The sequence below is a fragment of the Taudactylus pleione genome, unplaced genomic scaffold (genome assembly GCF_031769625.1).
Source record: "Taudactylus pleione unplaced genomic scaffold, aTauple2 ptg000066l, whole genome shotgun sequence".
NCBI classification, from domain to species: domain Eukaryota; kingdom Metazoa; phylum Chordata; class Amphibia; order Anura; family Myobatrachidae; genus Taudactylus; species Taudactylus pleione.
In genome coordinates, this window is record NW_028284468.1 from 20,360,961 (window position 1) to 20,376,963 (window position 16,003).

At 45.6% G+C, this 16,003-nt stretch overlaps 1 protein-coding gene across 1 annotated transcript in view; it reads left to right on the forward strand.

Annotated features, from left to right (window-relative positions):
* The window catches only part of ALG1 (ALG1 chitobiosyldiphosphodolichol beta-mannosyltransferase), a 65,965-nt gene extending 50,191 nt beyond the window's left edge, over positions 1–15,774 (forward strand). The window contains exons 11-13 of the mRNA XM_088466736.1: positions 4,900–5,014; positions 5,489–5,564; positions 14,990–15,774. Of these exons, the coding sequence (XP_088322862.1) occupies positions 4,900–5,014; positions 5,489–5,564; positions 14,990–15,130 (332 nt within the window). The 3' untranslated portion in view covers positions 15,131–15,774. The remainder of the gene's footprint in view (positions 1–4,899; positions 5,015–5,488; positions 5,565–14,989) is intronic.
* The last annotated feature ends 229 nt before the right edge of the window (positions 15,775–16,003 follow it).

Here is a 16,003-nt window from a genome sequence, read left to right on the forward strand (position 1 = left end):
TGCGTAACTCCTTGGTCCGTCTGACATAAATCCAGAGAGCCCTTACCAAATCCAGCGAAGCTTCTAGTGGAGGAGAATCAGTAAGCTGGAATGCCGGAACAACAATCTCCTGATTAATGTGGAAACTGGATACCACTTTAGGAAGGTAGCCCAGACGCGTCCATAGCAGAGCACTGTCAGGATGGAAAAATCAAAAATGGAGAGCGACAAGAAAGAGTGCTCAATTCAGACACCTGCGGCAGATGCAATGGCGAGTAGAAAAACAGTCTTCCACGTGAGCCAGCGCAAATCCACTGACTGTAAAGGGAACCGCCTGCAAAGCCCAGAGAATCAAAGAAAGGTCCCAAGGAGCCACAGGAGACACGAATGGAGAACTCCCTTGAAAAAAAAGTTTTGCAGGACCGACAATGCAAGATACCTGGACCTTCAAGGACGAGAGACTTAGGCACAAGTCCAGACCCGTCTGTAGAAAAGATAGGATCTTGGAAAGATGAAAAGACCTGGGATTAAGACCTCTGGTCGAACACCAGGCAAAGTAAGCACGCCAAATTCTGTGATAAACACGCGCTGAAGAAGGCTTTCTAGCCTGTAGCATGGTCTGAACCACTCTTCTAGAGAATCCCTTCGCTCTTAGGATGGATGTACCTAGAGCCATCCAGTCAAAGCGAGTCTGGCCAGGTCCGGATGGAAACATGGACCTTGAGACAGCAGATCCGGTCGCAGCAGAAGCCGTAGAGGAGCGTCTACGGAGAGGCCCAGGAGATCTGCGTACCACACGCATCGTGGCCAGTCCAGAGCCACTAGGATCAATGCCACCTTCCTGCTTGAATTTGTGGAAGACCCGAGGAATCATTGATATTGGAGAGAAAGACATAAATCAGGTTAAAGGCCCAAGGAACCGTTTGCGCATCCACCAGGAGAGTGTTCGGATCTCTGGTGCGGGAGCAATACAGAGGAAGTTGATGGTTGTAGCGAGATGCTATCATGTCGATGTCCGGTAGGCCCAACAACGGACCATTAGCTGGAAGACGTCCGGATGCGGAGCCCACTCTCCTGCATGAACGTACTGCCGACTTAGTCCGCTTCCCAATTTTGCACTTTGAGTGCTGCCCTGGTGGTTTATGTAGGCCACCGCTGTGGCATTGTCCAACTGAACCTTCACCGGACGTACCCGAAGGAGGTGTTGTGCCTGACACAGGGCTCTGTGCACAGCACAAAGTTCCAGAATGTTGATAGACAGCTGGCCCTTTTGACACTTCCAACATCCTTGAAATGTTAGGTGACAAGTTACCGCTCCCCACCCTCGAAGACTGGTATCGTTTGTGAGAAAGACCCAGTCCTGGAATCAAAATGGGCATCTTTTGTCCAGATGGGGATCGTTGGAGCCACTATAGTAGGGAGAGACATACCTCCTGAGGAAGAAGTAAAGTCTGAGCCATCGTTTCAGAATAAGACCCAGGAGAGGCTGGGAGTGGAACTGACCGCACACCACCATACCGAACGTTGAGACTTAACGACCCCAGAACCTGCATGCACGAGTGTATGGACACTCGACTTTGACTGAGGAAATTCTGTATTTTTATCTGTAGAGTCTGGGAGGAATACTCGCTGAGCTCTGGAATCCAACAGTGCTCCTAGATGGAGCATTTCCTGGGACGGTGCCAGTGTGAACTTCTTCCAATTGATTATCCAACCGTGAGACTGTAGGAGCTCTACCGTCAGAAGGATGTGGTCTTCGAGAACTGTTGGCGATTGCGCCAGTAACAGCAAGTCATCCAGGAATAGTAAAATTAGGACACCATCACTGCCATGACCTTCGTGAACACACAAGGGGCTGTGGACAGACCAAAGGGCAACGCTTGAATCTAGTAATGACTGGTTTGGATAGCAAACCTGAGAAATTGGCGGGAATTGGCTCGTATAGGGATATGCAAATATGAATCCTGCATATCCAACGATGCCATAAAGTCCCCCGGTTCCAATGCTAGAGTGATGGACCGAAGGGACTCCATGCAGAATCTGGGAATCTGAAGAAACTTGTTGAGGATGGGTCAAAAGGAGCCATCCGGCTTCTGAACCAGAAATAGATTGGCTTAAATCCCTACCCCTCTCTGGGAAGGGGGAACCGGAATGATGGCCCCTGAGGCCAAGAGAGAGCGAACTGACGACACGAGAGCTTCTGCTTTTTCTGGCTGTGTAGGCAGGCCGGTGGAAAAGAACCGGGAAGGTGGACAATAATGGAAAATGAGCGCATAATCTGGAGACACGATGCCTCTGACCCAAGCATCTGTTGTGGTCTGCATCCACACCGCCGAAAAGCTAAGAAGACTGCCTCCCACTCCAAGGTCCCCCGGCAAGAGGCCCGCCCCATAATGCGGCAAGTTTGTCTGCTGGCTTGGCAGCTGGATGGACTAGTGGACCATGGCTGCTTACCTATGGGTTTGTAGCTTTTAGAAGCTGAAATCTGGTTTCTGGAAAAGGGCTGACCTCTGGTCTTGCCTTAGGATGAAAGGAATAAGATGTAGAAATTCTGGATCCTGGGGTGGAAACTGTTTGCAAGTAAGCAGATCTAGAAGCTGCTAGCGTAGTCACTATCTTGTCCAATTCTGGACCAAACAAAAAGTCACCAGAATAGGGGAGGGATTCCAGGGCCGCCTTAGACTCCGTGTCCGCCTTCCAGGTGCGCAGCCAGAGTGCTCTTCTCGACGCAACCGCTGAAGCAGAAATTTTAGAAGTTAAAAACCCCGAATCTATGGCTGCTTCAGAGAGATAAGAATCTGCCTCTCTCACGTGTGCAACCATAGAAACTAATTAGACCTTCCTCCAGAGCGTCTACCCAGTGGCCAACAGCTTTAGTCACCCAAGCTGATGCAAGGGCTGGATGAGCCAGAGCACCTGCGTTAACATAAATTAGGAAAATTTCCAGCTTCCTGTCCGAGGGATCCTTTTAAAAGACGCCTAGTTAGGAATAGGTAGGAGGGATGATCTAATCAGCCGAGTGATGTGGGCATCCTCCGGAGGAGGAGACTCCCACCTATCCACTGCAGGGAGAGGGTAAAAGGTAGCAATGCGCCTCCGCTAGGAGGTCTTCTAGCTGTGCTGACGATGGAAATTCCACCACTGTCTTCTATTGTATTTTTTTTAAAGACAAGTGTCTTGGATCTTAGAGGTTGGTCTGAGTCCTCCACCAGAAGGATAGTTCTAATAGCTCTAATAAACGCCTCTACGTCTACTCGAGACATTGCTTCCTCGGGTACAGAAGATGTCTCCACATCGGAAGCAATAGAAGCACTAGCCTCACCATCAGAAGAGACTTCTGACTCAGAAACTCCGCCAGATTGGGAGTGGGACTTTCGCGTGGGGCAGGCCTACTAGGAGCTCTATCCTGATCAAGCATCTGTTGAAAGGATGTGGATACGTGAGCCAACCCCTGTACTGACTGTGCAAAAGTTTGCATCCAGGGTTGCTCAGCCATTGGCAGCTGAGGCATTGCGACAGGGACAGGCGGTACCGGGAGTGACCTACGGTCTGCAAATTGCGACATTACCTGAGTCAAACGTGACGCCCAGGGCTGTTCTGGAGTAGAATCCATGGGTCCAAAGCGACTAACACACAGGCCGTCGTGCTCTGGATCCTGAGGAGACAGAATAAGAAGACATTTCTTGCATGTGCGCAGTGCAGATGCGCCTGTGTCTTTGGTATATTTATTTCTGGACATCTTATAAGTCACAGAAGTAACACCACACACTCTAAGATGCGTATGAAGCAAAAACAGGAGTCCTGAAGTAGTGTCAGTATTATATAACAGCAATATGTGTATATATTTATATACTGTACTCGCCCCTGCAAGGTATGCGCCCCCAGCAACCAGTAACAGCAGCACAGGAACACAACAATAAAGGGCACACTTGCTTACAAGCACACAGACCTCTTAATGTAGAATAGAGGGCTAAATAGCTCAACAATCCAGCTAAAAATCCGGAAGGAGCAGAATATAGCATGGCTGCAGGGAGCAGGCTATAAAGGATACTGGAGTCTGGAGCCCAAACTTCACTCCAGCGCTGAGGCAGACATGGAGTAAAATGGCCGCCCAGTGTCTCGGAGGGGGAGAAAAGAAGTTAGAAGATAGCTGGTGCTTACTGACCGCAAGGGAGAAAGGTGCTCCTGGGTTGGGGGAGGGGAGAACAGGGAAGCGCCCGCCTCCCCCTTCTGGCAACCCCCCGAGAATATGGCCGCAGCTGGTTGTAATAAGCATCATACCATACCATATACCAATGGTGGTCTAGTGGAGAGCGCGGTGAACCGGGAGCCCTCACCTACCAGCACCGCCGGAGGTCTCCTTCGAACTCGCGGCTCCCTGCATGCACTGAGCGTTGGCTGCGGCTCCGATGTAGAGGAGATCGCAGCCGAAGTCACTGGTCCAGTCGTCGGTGCTGCAGCAACTGGCGCTGCGGTGATGGAGAAGTATAAAAATAAATTAAATAAAAGTGAAGAAAATGTTAGGTAACCACCTAAAGTACCCCCCCCCACAAAACCCCCCCCCAAAAAACAACAAACCTGGTGCCCAGATCCTGCCTAGCACCAGACTGAAGCTCCTCTGCCGGGGAGCGGGGTATAGAGGAGAGGACCCTGGGCTTTGTGGGTATTTGTATTTAACCCAGACTCTCCTCTCCAGGCTATACCCAGCGTTGTCCCTGTGCCCCCTAGTGGTGGAAGAGGAAATAGATGTTTCAATTAACAAAAACGAATTGTTGCGCACCTGTGGAAATTCTATTAAATGGATATTTTATCTAGTCACTATGTGTAACACTGTATCTTTCTGCAAGCTTGCATGTACTATTTGTTCTAGAAATTGAGAAAATAGCAGCTAAAATATTTGTATTACTGATTTTATTCCAGGATCGGCTGACTTAGGGGTCTGTCTTCACAAGTCTTCTAGTGGTTTGGACCTTCCTATGAAAGTTGTTGATATGTTTGGCTGCTGTCTTCCTGTGTGTGCAGTACATTTTAAATGGTAATGGTATGAAAAATCGCTTGTAATTTGTTTGGTGAAAGTAGAGACTATCAAATTAGTTACATATAATTATGTAACTACATTACATAACCTAAATGTTACAGTAAAAAGGTTGAGGTACCCAGAGAGTATTCTTTGCATACATAGAGAAGAAAATGCTGGCTATATTCTATAACCAATGCAGAATTATTTAGACATTCATACTTTGCTGATTTGGTATTGGGAAACAATTGTATAGGATTTCATTTATGAGCAGTTATATTGCATGTTTAAATGTACACATTCTAATACTGCAAATTCACTGAAGCTACTGTACGGTATTCAATACTCTAGATCAGCAGGTTTTACAAACTCCAGGGTTAGTAACTTCTGAGCTGTGCTACATCCCAATATGGTCATTACTGTAGCAGCCCAACAAAAATTATATCTCTGATGTATAAAGAACACTAATAATAATCATCATTTTTCTCACAGCTTACATGAACTTGTAAAACATAAGGAAAATGGTTTGATATTTGAAGATTCAACAGAGCTTGCTGAACAGCTAAAGGTATTCTGAAACATCATTTTATATATTATAACGCTGTAAACGCTGTTTGCATGTTTTAAAGTGGTAGATAATTTGATGTAATCTTATAACTTGAAACACTTTGGATTATGTTATGTTTTTCCTGCAGTAACTTGGGAACACAACACTACAACACTGGGATCCTTTTTTGGAGGACACGTTACATAATGCAGGGTTACACTTTAGGCATGCTATTTATTATAATACACTTTTGTGTAATAGACACTAATATTAATATGCAGTAGAATATTTGGAATAAACACATTTATTAATACACATTTTGAATGCTTATATACTGGGACAAGGTGACTACATACTGATGTGTACCTACTTTCAACTATTCATTTCTATATGGGGTACATAAATGTTTCTGGTGCATCTATACAAGTTCTAGATCTGGAGTAGGCAACCTGTGGAACTACACATCCCAGCTTGCCCTAACAGATCACATGTGGCAGGGCATGCTGGGATGTGTATTTTCGCTGCAGCTGGAGTGCCACATGTTGCCTATCCCTGTTATAGATAATGCAGGAAAAGTCTAGCTAAAAGCTACCCTGATTAAAAGCATCTATGACAAATGGGTTTGGGTCTGGGCCAACATGAAGAAAGTCAGACTTTAAAGTGCTTGAGAAAAAAAAATTAGGGATTTATTGGTCCTTCTACAGCCCAATTAGCCCCTAATAAGTTAGTCTCCAACTTGCCACAAGTTGTGCCAGTGGATCCTAAAGTACCAGAGCAATTCAATATTGTTTTGGTTGTAGGACAGCTGCTCTGGAAGCAGCTGTCCTGCGAGCCGTATTACTAACACTTTCACCTGTAATTACTAGCGGCAAAAGTTTTACACTGATGGGTTTGACCTGAGAGTGTTACCGAACTGCATGAACTGAGTTACCGCATGCGCATTGCCGGAGGCTGGAGGGATCCACAGCTAATGTGTAATAATAGAGTGGTATACACAATGACTAAATGTCCTCCTGCCGTCATGTCTTGTAATTTGTAAATGGCGTTACAGCTGCAATGCACCTTTTCATTTGACAAATCTGTGGGTGCAGACAAAATAATCTTTTGATGTAGAAAAAGTACGGTCTTCTCTTTTATATCGACAGCATCCATTACAATCTCTAGGGGGATTTATCCTCCCAATCAGAACGTTTCGTCTCTGTGCTTTAGCATTGATTTTATTTATTTTTTAAAAATCTTATTTATTTCTTTGCTTTTTACTTTTTGCTTCTAATGCTGGCCATACACGCTACAATTATCGAGACGATCCGCCCGATATTGGCGGATCGCCGCGATAATTGTAGCGTGTGGGGGGGCGACCGAGGGTTAAATATTGCTCGGTCGGGCATGCTGGATAGTCCAGCATGCCCGTCCGATGCAATATTTAGCGGGTAAACTGCCGGCCGCATCGCGCAGTGTATGCCCAGCGCAGCCGACAGACAGACATTTCCTGTGTTCCTTCCTATGGAAGGAACAGGGAAATGTCTCCTCCCCCAGGGGCGGAGCGCAGATGTCGGGCTATACACTGTGAGATTTCTCTCACAGTGTATGCCGGCGACTTCTGCGGCTGGCAGGCTGCCAGATAAAATGTCTGTCGGTCTGACAGGCATTTTATCTGGTAGTGTATGCCCAGCATAAGGTTTTTTTTTTTTTTTTTTAAATTTACTGCAAACTGTATTTCCATGCATATGCACTTGGGAGCAGCAACACACCTGCGTGTTTTGGCCGCTGCTTGCTGTATTTACTCGCATCCGCTGTATGTGAACGCTCGGGAGTCAGTAGGGTGTCCTGTATTAATTCCTCTCCTACATGCAGCTTCTGCAAATGTCAAAGCATTTAAAGAAGCAAAAAAAGAACTCCTCCATATAGAACATACTACTAGTATTAATGACTATATTAAAATCTAACTTTTATTTGATATTTCTAAAATTACTAGTAGAGCTATATGATGCTGAATCTCTGTAAATGTAGGAAAATAGTTAGCAATAATGATTAGTTGCCTATATGGGAGAACTCAAAATGTTTTTAATCAATTAATCTAGTGAGGTATGAACACCTCAAAATGAAAGACTATTGGTTGCCGTATATATCTGGCCGCACAGTAATGGTAAGAGCTACTAAACCCTGCAGCGTTGTCTCCCACTAATGCTTCAGAGATATTTTGAAAGTACTGTAGTTCTTCCTGCTGACTGAAATAATATAGGGAGCTGGGTATGGTATACTGTTTTTACATTAGGCAACTTGTACTCTGCTCCTTCAGCCGTCTGCTTCCCATGCACTTAGCACTCTCCTGTAAAACAGAATCACAATAAAAAAACAGAAGACAGCGCTGTACGTTAGTCCCTTATTTTTAAATCAATGTGTTTCTAATTATTCAGCCATGGTAGGAAAATAATTCTCATTTAGCTGTTAAAAAAAAAATATATATATATATATATATATAACAAGACATCAAAATAATGTATAAAATATAATTCACATGATACTGCAAATGACGCCTGGATACATGATATTAATGATAAAATGGATAAGTTGGTATATAGCAGTCTCCAACTTTATTTGCAGCTTGTTGCTTTTAGTAATAATTATCATTTTTCTTCAGGGTCCATAGGCTCCCACGGGGAGACCTTGGGGTGTCCAGGCATCACGAAGTTAAAAGCTTTCAGCTCCCAGGATGCACTGGTCCACTCTCCCTATACCCCACCCCAAAGCTAGGGGCACCACAGTTTAGTGGGTCGGGTCACCATTACGTGGGGGCTTCTTAGACAGCCCTTAAGCTTTTTATTTTTATGATTTCTTTATTTTACTTTTACTACTTAGAGCGCGCAGCAGCAGACTGTTCGTGGGACATCTGTACTGGTGCTCCATCACCCCTCCGGTACCGCGACTCCAGTACAGAGCTGGGGATCTCAGCGGGCATCTCTGGGTCAGTGCTAGCCAAGGCCCCGTAGGAGAACCCAGACTGCACCCGGACGCTAAGGGGACAGGTAAGGCGGGTCACCGCTTGCGGTGACCTTGCGCATTAGCAGTCATACCTCCGGTCTCAGGAGACAGACCAGAGGTGCCGAGTGTTGACGCAGGCTCTAGCCACCGCGATCCACTAGGCCTCCAGGGTACACATGGTTCTGGAACCAGCGCCCCGGTGGGTAAATAATTGGCAAGGGGAGGTCAGCTTCCCCGTTAAAGCGGCCCCTCAGCTCAGGGCGCCATTCCACTGAGGTCTTGCTTTCCCGAGCTGCTCTCCTCCTCCGATCACGCCCCCTCTGAGGTCTCTGGCGGCCCTTTTCTCTTAAAGGCACAGGACTCGGGGATATGCAGGGTCCGGTCCCCCTACATGTAGCGCTATAGCATACCAGACACTGAGTCTGTGTAGTTGATTGTAGTGCCAGTTTGCAGTTGTTATATCTGCATTATATGTGACTGATGCTAGCGCTGCCTGTCTGTTTTCTATTCTACTGTCTGCATATATCTTTACCCTTTTTTTCTGATGTTACCCTAACATACAGGTATATTCAGGGGGTTTTCCTGTACCTCATGTAAATAGAACTAAGTATTTGTGAGGCTTGTCACATACAGTTGGTCGTTGCACTGTGCCATATTTGGGCTGCGTGATCCTGCAGCTTACCCAAGCATAAGACAGTACCAGTAGATTGCATTCCTACTAGTGTCCTACATACATGGTAGTTGCATTATACCCAGTGCCATATTGTGTGCCATATTACTCTGCAGTTATGTCTAGCAAAGGCAAGAGTAATATACAGGCATCTGCACCCATACTGCTATCATGCAAATTATGTGCTGCAGGCTAAAGTGAGGAGGATTTGATACAAGATGGGTTATATAGTAAGTATTATACTCCACCAGGTACATCAGACAACCCACCGCCTGTACAAGAGTCCCCCTGGGATTCATTTTCTCATGATCTGGCCACTAAGCTGTCAGATCCATCTTATTAATAGAACATGACGAGCCAGCTCCTAAATCCAAGCACCCTCAGAAAGTGGCTTCAGCAGATTTCCCCCGGATCAACTAGCTGAACACATGGCTGCAGCCTGGCAAGCGGTTTCAACCACAAAAACGTTTGACCTCATGTTACCCTTTTCCTGTGGCTCATTGTGCAAAATGAGAAACACCCTCTGCGGTGGATTCACATGTTACGCGTTTAATTAAAGGCACTACGTTGCCTATTCCTACAGTTACTTCCTTGAAGGATCCTACGGATAGGAAAGTGGAAGCTTGCCGAAATCAATATACTCTTTCAGGGGCTGTTGCCCGTGCAACTGTGGCTAAAGCTATAGAGAGCTGGGCTGACGCACTTGAAGACTTTTCCCTCAGATGCTTCTAGGGATCAGATGTCTTTTGTTGCTCACATTTGAGATGCAGCTTCCTATTTTGGAGAAGCGACATTGAATGCCTGTCTCCTACCCTCTAGAGTCTCGGTCGTGGCTGTGTCTGCCCGCTGTACCCTGTGGCTACGCTCATGGAAGGCAGATGCGGATTCCAAGAAAGGCCTGGAAGGGATAGCCTACAATGGGGAGATCTTGTCAAGGTCTGGGCCAAACAAGATTGCAACCACGTTGGCAGCATCAAAAACTGTATTTCTGCCTTCAGCAGCTACTTGTACTAGGCCTCGGACTACATCATTTAAGTCCTTTTGTCTTCAGGGAAAGCCTAAAGGTCAGTCCTTTCCTAGGCAGTCAGCTTCCACTAGGGTCGCCAAACCAGGACCAAGCAGACCTGGAACACCAGACACCCAGCTTCAAAACCCGAGGATAAACCCTCAGCCTGATGGGTCGGACCTCCCTCTGGAATATCCCTGAGTGGGAGACCGGCTTCTTCAGTTCGCCCAGTGTTGGTGTCAAACCACCACGGATGCTTGGGTAAGAGAAGTGGTCTCTGATGGGTACGCCCTCTCATTTCTCAGACTGCCTCCCCACCAGTTTTTCTACACAGGCCATCCTTCAGACCTGAACAAGGCCTTACAAATCCAGAAAGCCATTCAGTCCTTGCTGCAAGCAGGGGTAATTGTGCAAGTCCCACTATCTCAGCGAGGGACTGGTTGTTGTTCTACTCTCTATCTGGTTCAGAAGCCGAAGGGGTCTCATCGGCATATCCTCAACCTCAAATCCTTGAACAAATTCCTCAGGGTACACAGGTTCAGGATGGAAACCCTATGCTCCTTCATCCTAGCTATGGAGCCTGGGGACTTCATGGTATCTCTGGATATTCAAGACGCGTACCTAAAGTGCCCTCGCGTCAGCAATATCTCCGGTTTGCTATACTACAGCAACACTTCCAATTTCAGGCTCTGCCCTTTGGACTATCCACAGCTTGACGGGTGTTTACCAAAATTATGGCTATCATGGCGGCCCACCTACGTGGTCAGGGTGTCCGACTGTTACCATATCTGGATGACCTCCTGCTCCTAGCAGGATCCCCAGAAGTGCTTCACCGCCATCTGTAGTTAACCATTGCTTTCCTGCACAAGCACGGATTTTTAATCAACTGGAAAAAGTCCTCCCTGAATCCCTCACAGAGAGTGATTCATCTGGGAGCACTGCTGGATTCTCAGGATCAGAGAATCTTTCTGATATCAGACAAAATCTCCACACTTCGACTACGAATGCGCAGATGTCTCCACAGTCACCGAGTGTCAATCCACTCAGCAATGCAGGTTCTGTCCACCTTCGACATTCCAGGCCTGTGCAAAGGCTGATCTGCTCCACTTGGAGAGGGTTACCCCATTGGATCAAAGTTCAGATGATGGTGCTCTCTCCAGAGGTGCGTTTGTCTCTATCTTGGTGGCTACAGGCATCTCATCTAACCAAGGGTCGCCCCTTTTGGATCCCGGACTGGGTAATCCTAACAACAGACGCCAGTCTCCGGGGCTGGGGTGCAGTGACCTTTCAGCACTCCTTTCAGGACCGTTGGACATCGGTCGAATCAACCTTTTGGAACTTCGAGCTGTTTACAGGGCCCTCAACCTGGCCCAGCACATACTTCACGGAAAACCTGTACAGGTTCAGTCCGACAATGCCACAACAGTGGCTTATATCAACCATCAAGGAGGTACTCGAAGTCGGGCAGCAATGACAGAAGTGTCCCGCATTCTGACATGGGCCGAGGGTCACATCCCGGCCATTTTGGCAGTATTCATTCCGGGAGTTCTCAGTTGGGAAGCGGACTTCCTCAGCCGTCACAACATGCATCCCGGGGAATGGTCGCTTCATCGGGTCCAGAACATGATACCGAGGCAACCTTTGTAGACGTACCATACCTGTTTCCTACAGTCCCCTTTCTTCCTCGAGTTCTTTGGAAGTTCAAACAAGACGGAGACACTGTCCTGCTGGTGACTCCAGCTTGGCCCAGACGTCATTGGTACTCTGATCTTCAGAGTCTCTCCAACAACACTCCCGTTCCTGTTGCCTCAATGACCAGCCTGTTGTCTCAAGGTCCTTGCCTTTACCCCAACCTGGCTCGTCTGTCTTTGACGATGCGGCTCTTGAGACATCCCTTGTGAGGTCCAAAGGTTTCTCTAGCGCTGTAGTTAAAACTATGCTCAGAGCGCGTAAGCCAGCCTCTGCTCGGATCTACCACAAAGTGTGGCATACATATTTCCAATGGTGTCTTATCAAAAGCTACGACCCCCAGGTGTTTAGGATTTCCAGAGTCCTGGCCTTCCTTCAAGCTGGATTGGACCTTGGACTCCACCTGACCTCACTGAAAGTGCATGGCTCAGCTCTGTCCATTTGGTTCCAGCGTAGACTTGCTCCACTGCCGAATATCCACACCTTCCTCCAGGGTGTCCTCCGGATTCAACCTCCCTTTGTCCCTGCAGTGGCTCCTTGGGATTTGTCAGTTCTTCCGGCCCTCCATTTCAACCCCTGGATTCTGTAGCACTCAAGTGGTTAACAGCGAAGACTTTCTTCTCGCTATAGCGCCAGCCAGAAAGTGTTTTGATTTAGGGGCGCTCTCCTATCGCTCCCCATTTCTAATTATCTACCAGGACAGGGCAGTAGTTCGGACCTGGTTTCCTTCCAAAAGTTGTTACTAGTTTCCACATTGAGGAAATTTAGTCCCGGCCTTTCAATCACCAGACCTCTTGGCAGGTGAGGCCTCCTTGGATGTGGCCCGTGCCCTCAGGATATATGTGGACCGTACCAGTTCCCTTGTTCAGATATCAGACTCCTTATTTGTACTATATGTATTTCACAAGAAGGGATGGCCAGCCAACAAACAAACATTGGCCAGATGGCTTTGCAGACTTTCTCACAGGCTTACATGCAGGCAGGCCTTCCTGTACCGGCTAATGTTACTGCTCATTCTACTCGGTCTGTGAGTTCCTCGTGGGCAGCTTGCCTTCGCACCTCGGCTGTTGAGCTTTGTAAGGCGGCCACGTGGTCTTCTGTCCAGACCTTTCTGAGGTTCTATGCCTTTGATACCTTCGCCTTGGGCATCGGATTCTCTTCTCAGCGCAGGAGCGTCCCCACTCTTAAAAGGACTGCTTTTGGATATCCCCAAGGTCTCACTATGGAGCCTATGGACCCTGAAGAAGAAAATTAGTTATGATAAGAATTTACCTTTTTGTTAACTTTCTCCATAGGGTCCACAGAGCACCCGTCCTGATGCACCTGACTTCATATGGTCTGTTTCTGATCACCGATTTCCCATCTCCTTCTCTGTGAGAATGTGATTCTTGTATGTACCAGTCTTCCGTCTCTCTTATCATTCTTTGGCTTATTACGAACTGAGGTGCCTCTGGCTTGGGGGCGGGTATAGGGAGAGTGGACCGGTGCATCCTGGGAGCTGAAGCTTTTAACTGCGTGGTGCCCGGATTGCAGATCCACCACCTACACCCCAAGGTCTCCCTGTGGAACATATGGACTTAGAAGAAAGCGAGTTAACAAAGGTAAGTTCTTACCATAACGCTCATTATTTATATGGTGCCACAAAGCTTATGGCGCCTTATAGAGTACATAAACTAATGAACACACAAGAAAAACCGTTAACAGTACAAAACAATGCTTGATAAGGACATGGTTTATAAATATTGCAGCATAACGCTGAAATAAGCAACAGTGCGTCAGCAACCAAGTATTAGGTGCTGTTTGGGGAGTTAGGAGTAAATTATAGTATGAGTAAAGGTAAAGGGCCCTGCTCGTGAGAGCTTATATTGTAAAGGGGAGGGGCAGCAGACAGGGGCGACACAGATGGGGTACATGTGAGGAAGGACCATGGGGCATTGGGCTAGGATGAGAGCTGGAAAGCTTTGATTGTATGTAATGATATTAAAAGCAGTAATTTCTCAGTAAAACCAGTAAAAGGTGGTAGCAGCAGATATAGTAACTAAGTTGAAATGTCCATATAGACTTGCTATATAGGATTGGCAACAGACACTTGTCTGGCGTAAAATACTTAAAATGTCCAAGCGGGGAACTGGGAGTACTGTACTTGGATCCACATAATATTCCAGAAGTGTCTGATCTCAAATGGTAGAAATGATCCAATTTGTATTCGCTATTTGTCTGTTGTGGGAAGTTCCTGGCCTGGTATGAAAGTGGAACAGCGTATGTATGTCCAGTGTAGAAACCACTAATGCATTTTGTTCACACTGGGTGAACTTTTTTTCAAAGTGAGTGATGGCTTGTTTACTTATAACATTAAAATTTAAATTACAGTATATGTAGATTTAATTAAACAGAAGCAATTCCTTTTCCTACAATGGCTGAATAATTAGTCACTTATTTTTAAATGAATGTGTGTCTAACGAACAGCTGTCTTTTGATATTTTTTTTGTGTGGATCTTTTCCCTATAGAGGTTATGCAAATACCTCACTCACTGCTGCAGTTCATCTGTGTATGTAAGTTCCAGGATTTTATTTCACTCTCTTGTTAGAGCCTGTGCAAACAGTTGACATACAAATGTATGGAGGTTAGGTTTATGAGAACGCATAGAGGGTTAGGCTACTTACCACCTCCGTCGGGTTTCTCCATCCTCGGGCTTGCACTGTCGGGATTTGAACCAGCGGCTACTCAGCTTCTGGTATTTCATACCCAACCCCACTATAGTACAGTTGTGCTACATATCAAACTAACATTCCTAATTCTCCTTTATGTAACACAAATGAGTGATCTGGTACTTTGTCCAACCCCCGCTTGCATCTCTTCAATACCCTCACTTCTTCCATCCGCTATAGGATGTAAGCTCTTGCAAGTTGTGTCCTCCCTCCTAGTTTCATGCTTCCTAAGCTACTACACGTATACTTGTACTATATATTTAAAGTAGGTACTTTGTTTACCCTGTATTGTATCTTTGCGGGAACCCTAAATAAAAATGTGAACAATAAACTGATTGTAGTTAATGGCATTATAAACTATATCTATTTTATTTATTTTTTTCTTCACAGATGTTATTTACTTCCTTTACTACTGACTCCAGCAAACTTAAGCACTTTCGGCAAAACCTACACGAATCCAAACAAATGCGTTGGGAGGAAAGCTGGGATCAAACTGTTCTACCAGTATTTAGGGGCAATTGCAAAACGTAACATCATTATTGCATAGTTTTAATATTGAATTTAATATTTAAAATAGTTTGTCTAGGGTGTCTGGACTGATTTTCCCGGCATGTACCTTTTGTGAAAGGCAATCTTTTAACAGCATTATTCAAACTACATACAGTATAACTGTTTTAAGGCAGAACATTTCGCACACATTGTTATTAATACATATGCCTATACTGTATATTTACACACTAGTTATAAAGATTGTTGAAAATAGTTTTTACTTAAACGTTTTAAAGGAGAATTGTCATAACATTTATTTTTGCTGTGGTCCCCAATCCAAACTATGACAGTGGTGTGTAGTAGTTTCAGGGACGTCACAAGTGGTCCCTGATCCCAAAGAAAATATAGTGTGTGAAATAATTGCACTGTCTTTACACTCAGCTATTCGAGTCGATACAATAAGGAAGTGTCCGTGGCACCCTAGGTGTTTTACTTCTGTGACTTTCAGCTATAAATGCTGGTATCTACAGTAAGTTCATGGTATACTGTATGCAATGGAGAGCGGTTACTCTGTTAGCGGTCTAGTATTTATAGTCTGTACTTTCTATTAATTCTGTCGTATACAATTTTTCTACAATATTGCCTGAATAAATTTTATAGTGCATCGATTATTTTGCTGTTTTTCTTTGTATCAAGATCTGCAAATCAATGTAAAATTTGATGGTATTCAGTCTTATCTTGACTTTCAACCATTCTTTTCTGTCAACTTCCTCTTAATCATCCCAAGGCTTTCCATATCTTGGATGAACGTCATCAGACAACTAGGTTTTAGCTTCTTCTAATATGTTTGACCTATATTTTTTTTTAGAGATGAATCACAATTCAGTATTTGGATTTTATTTCTCAGTATTTTTC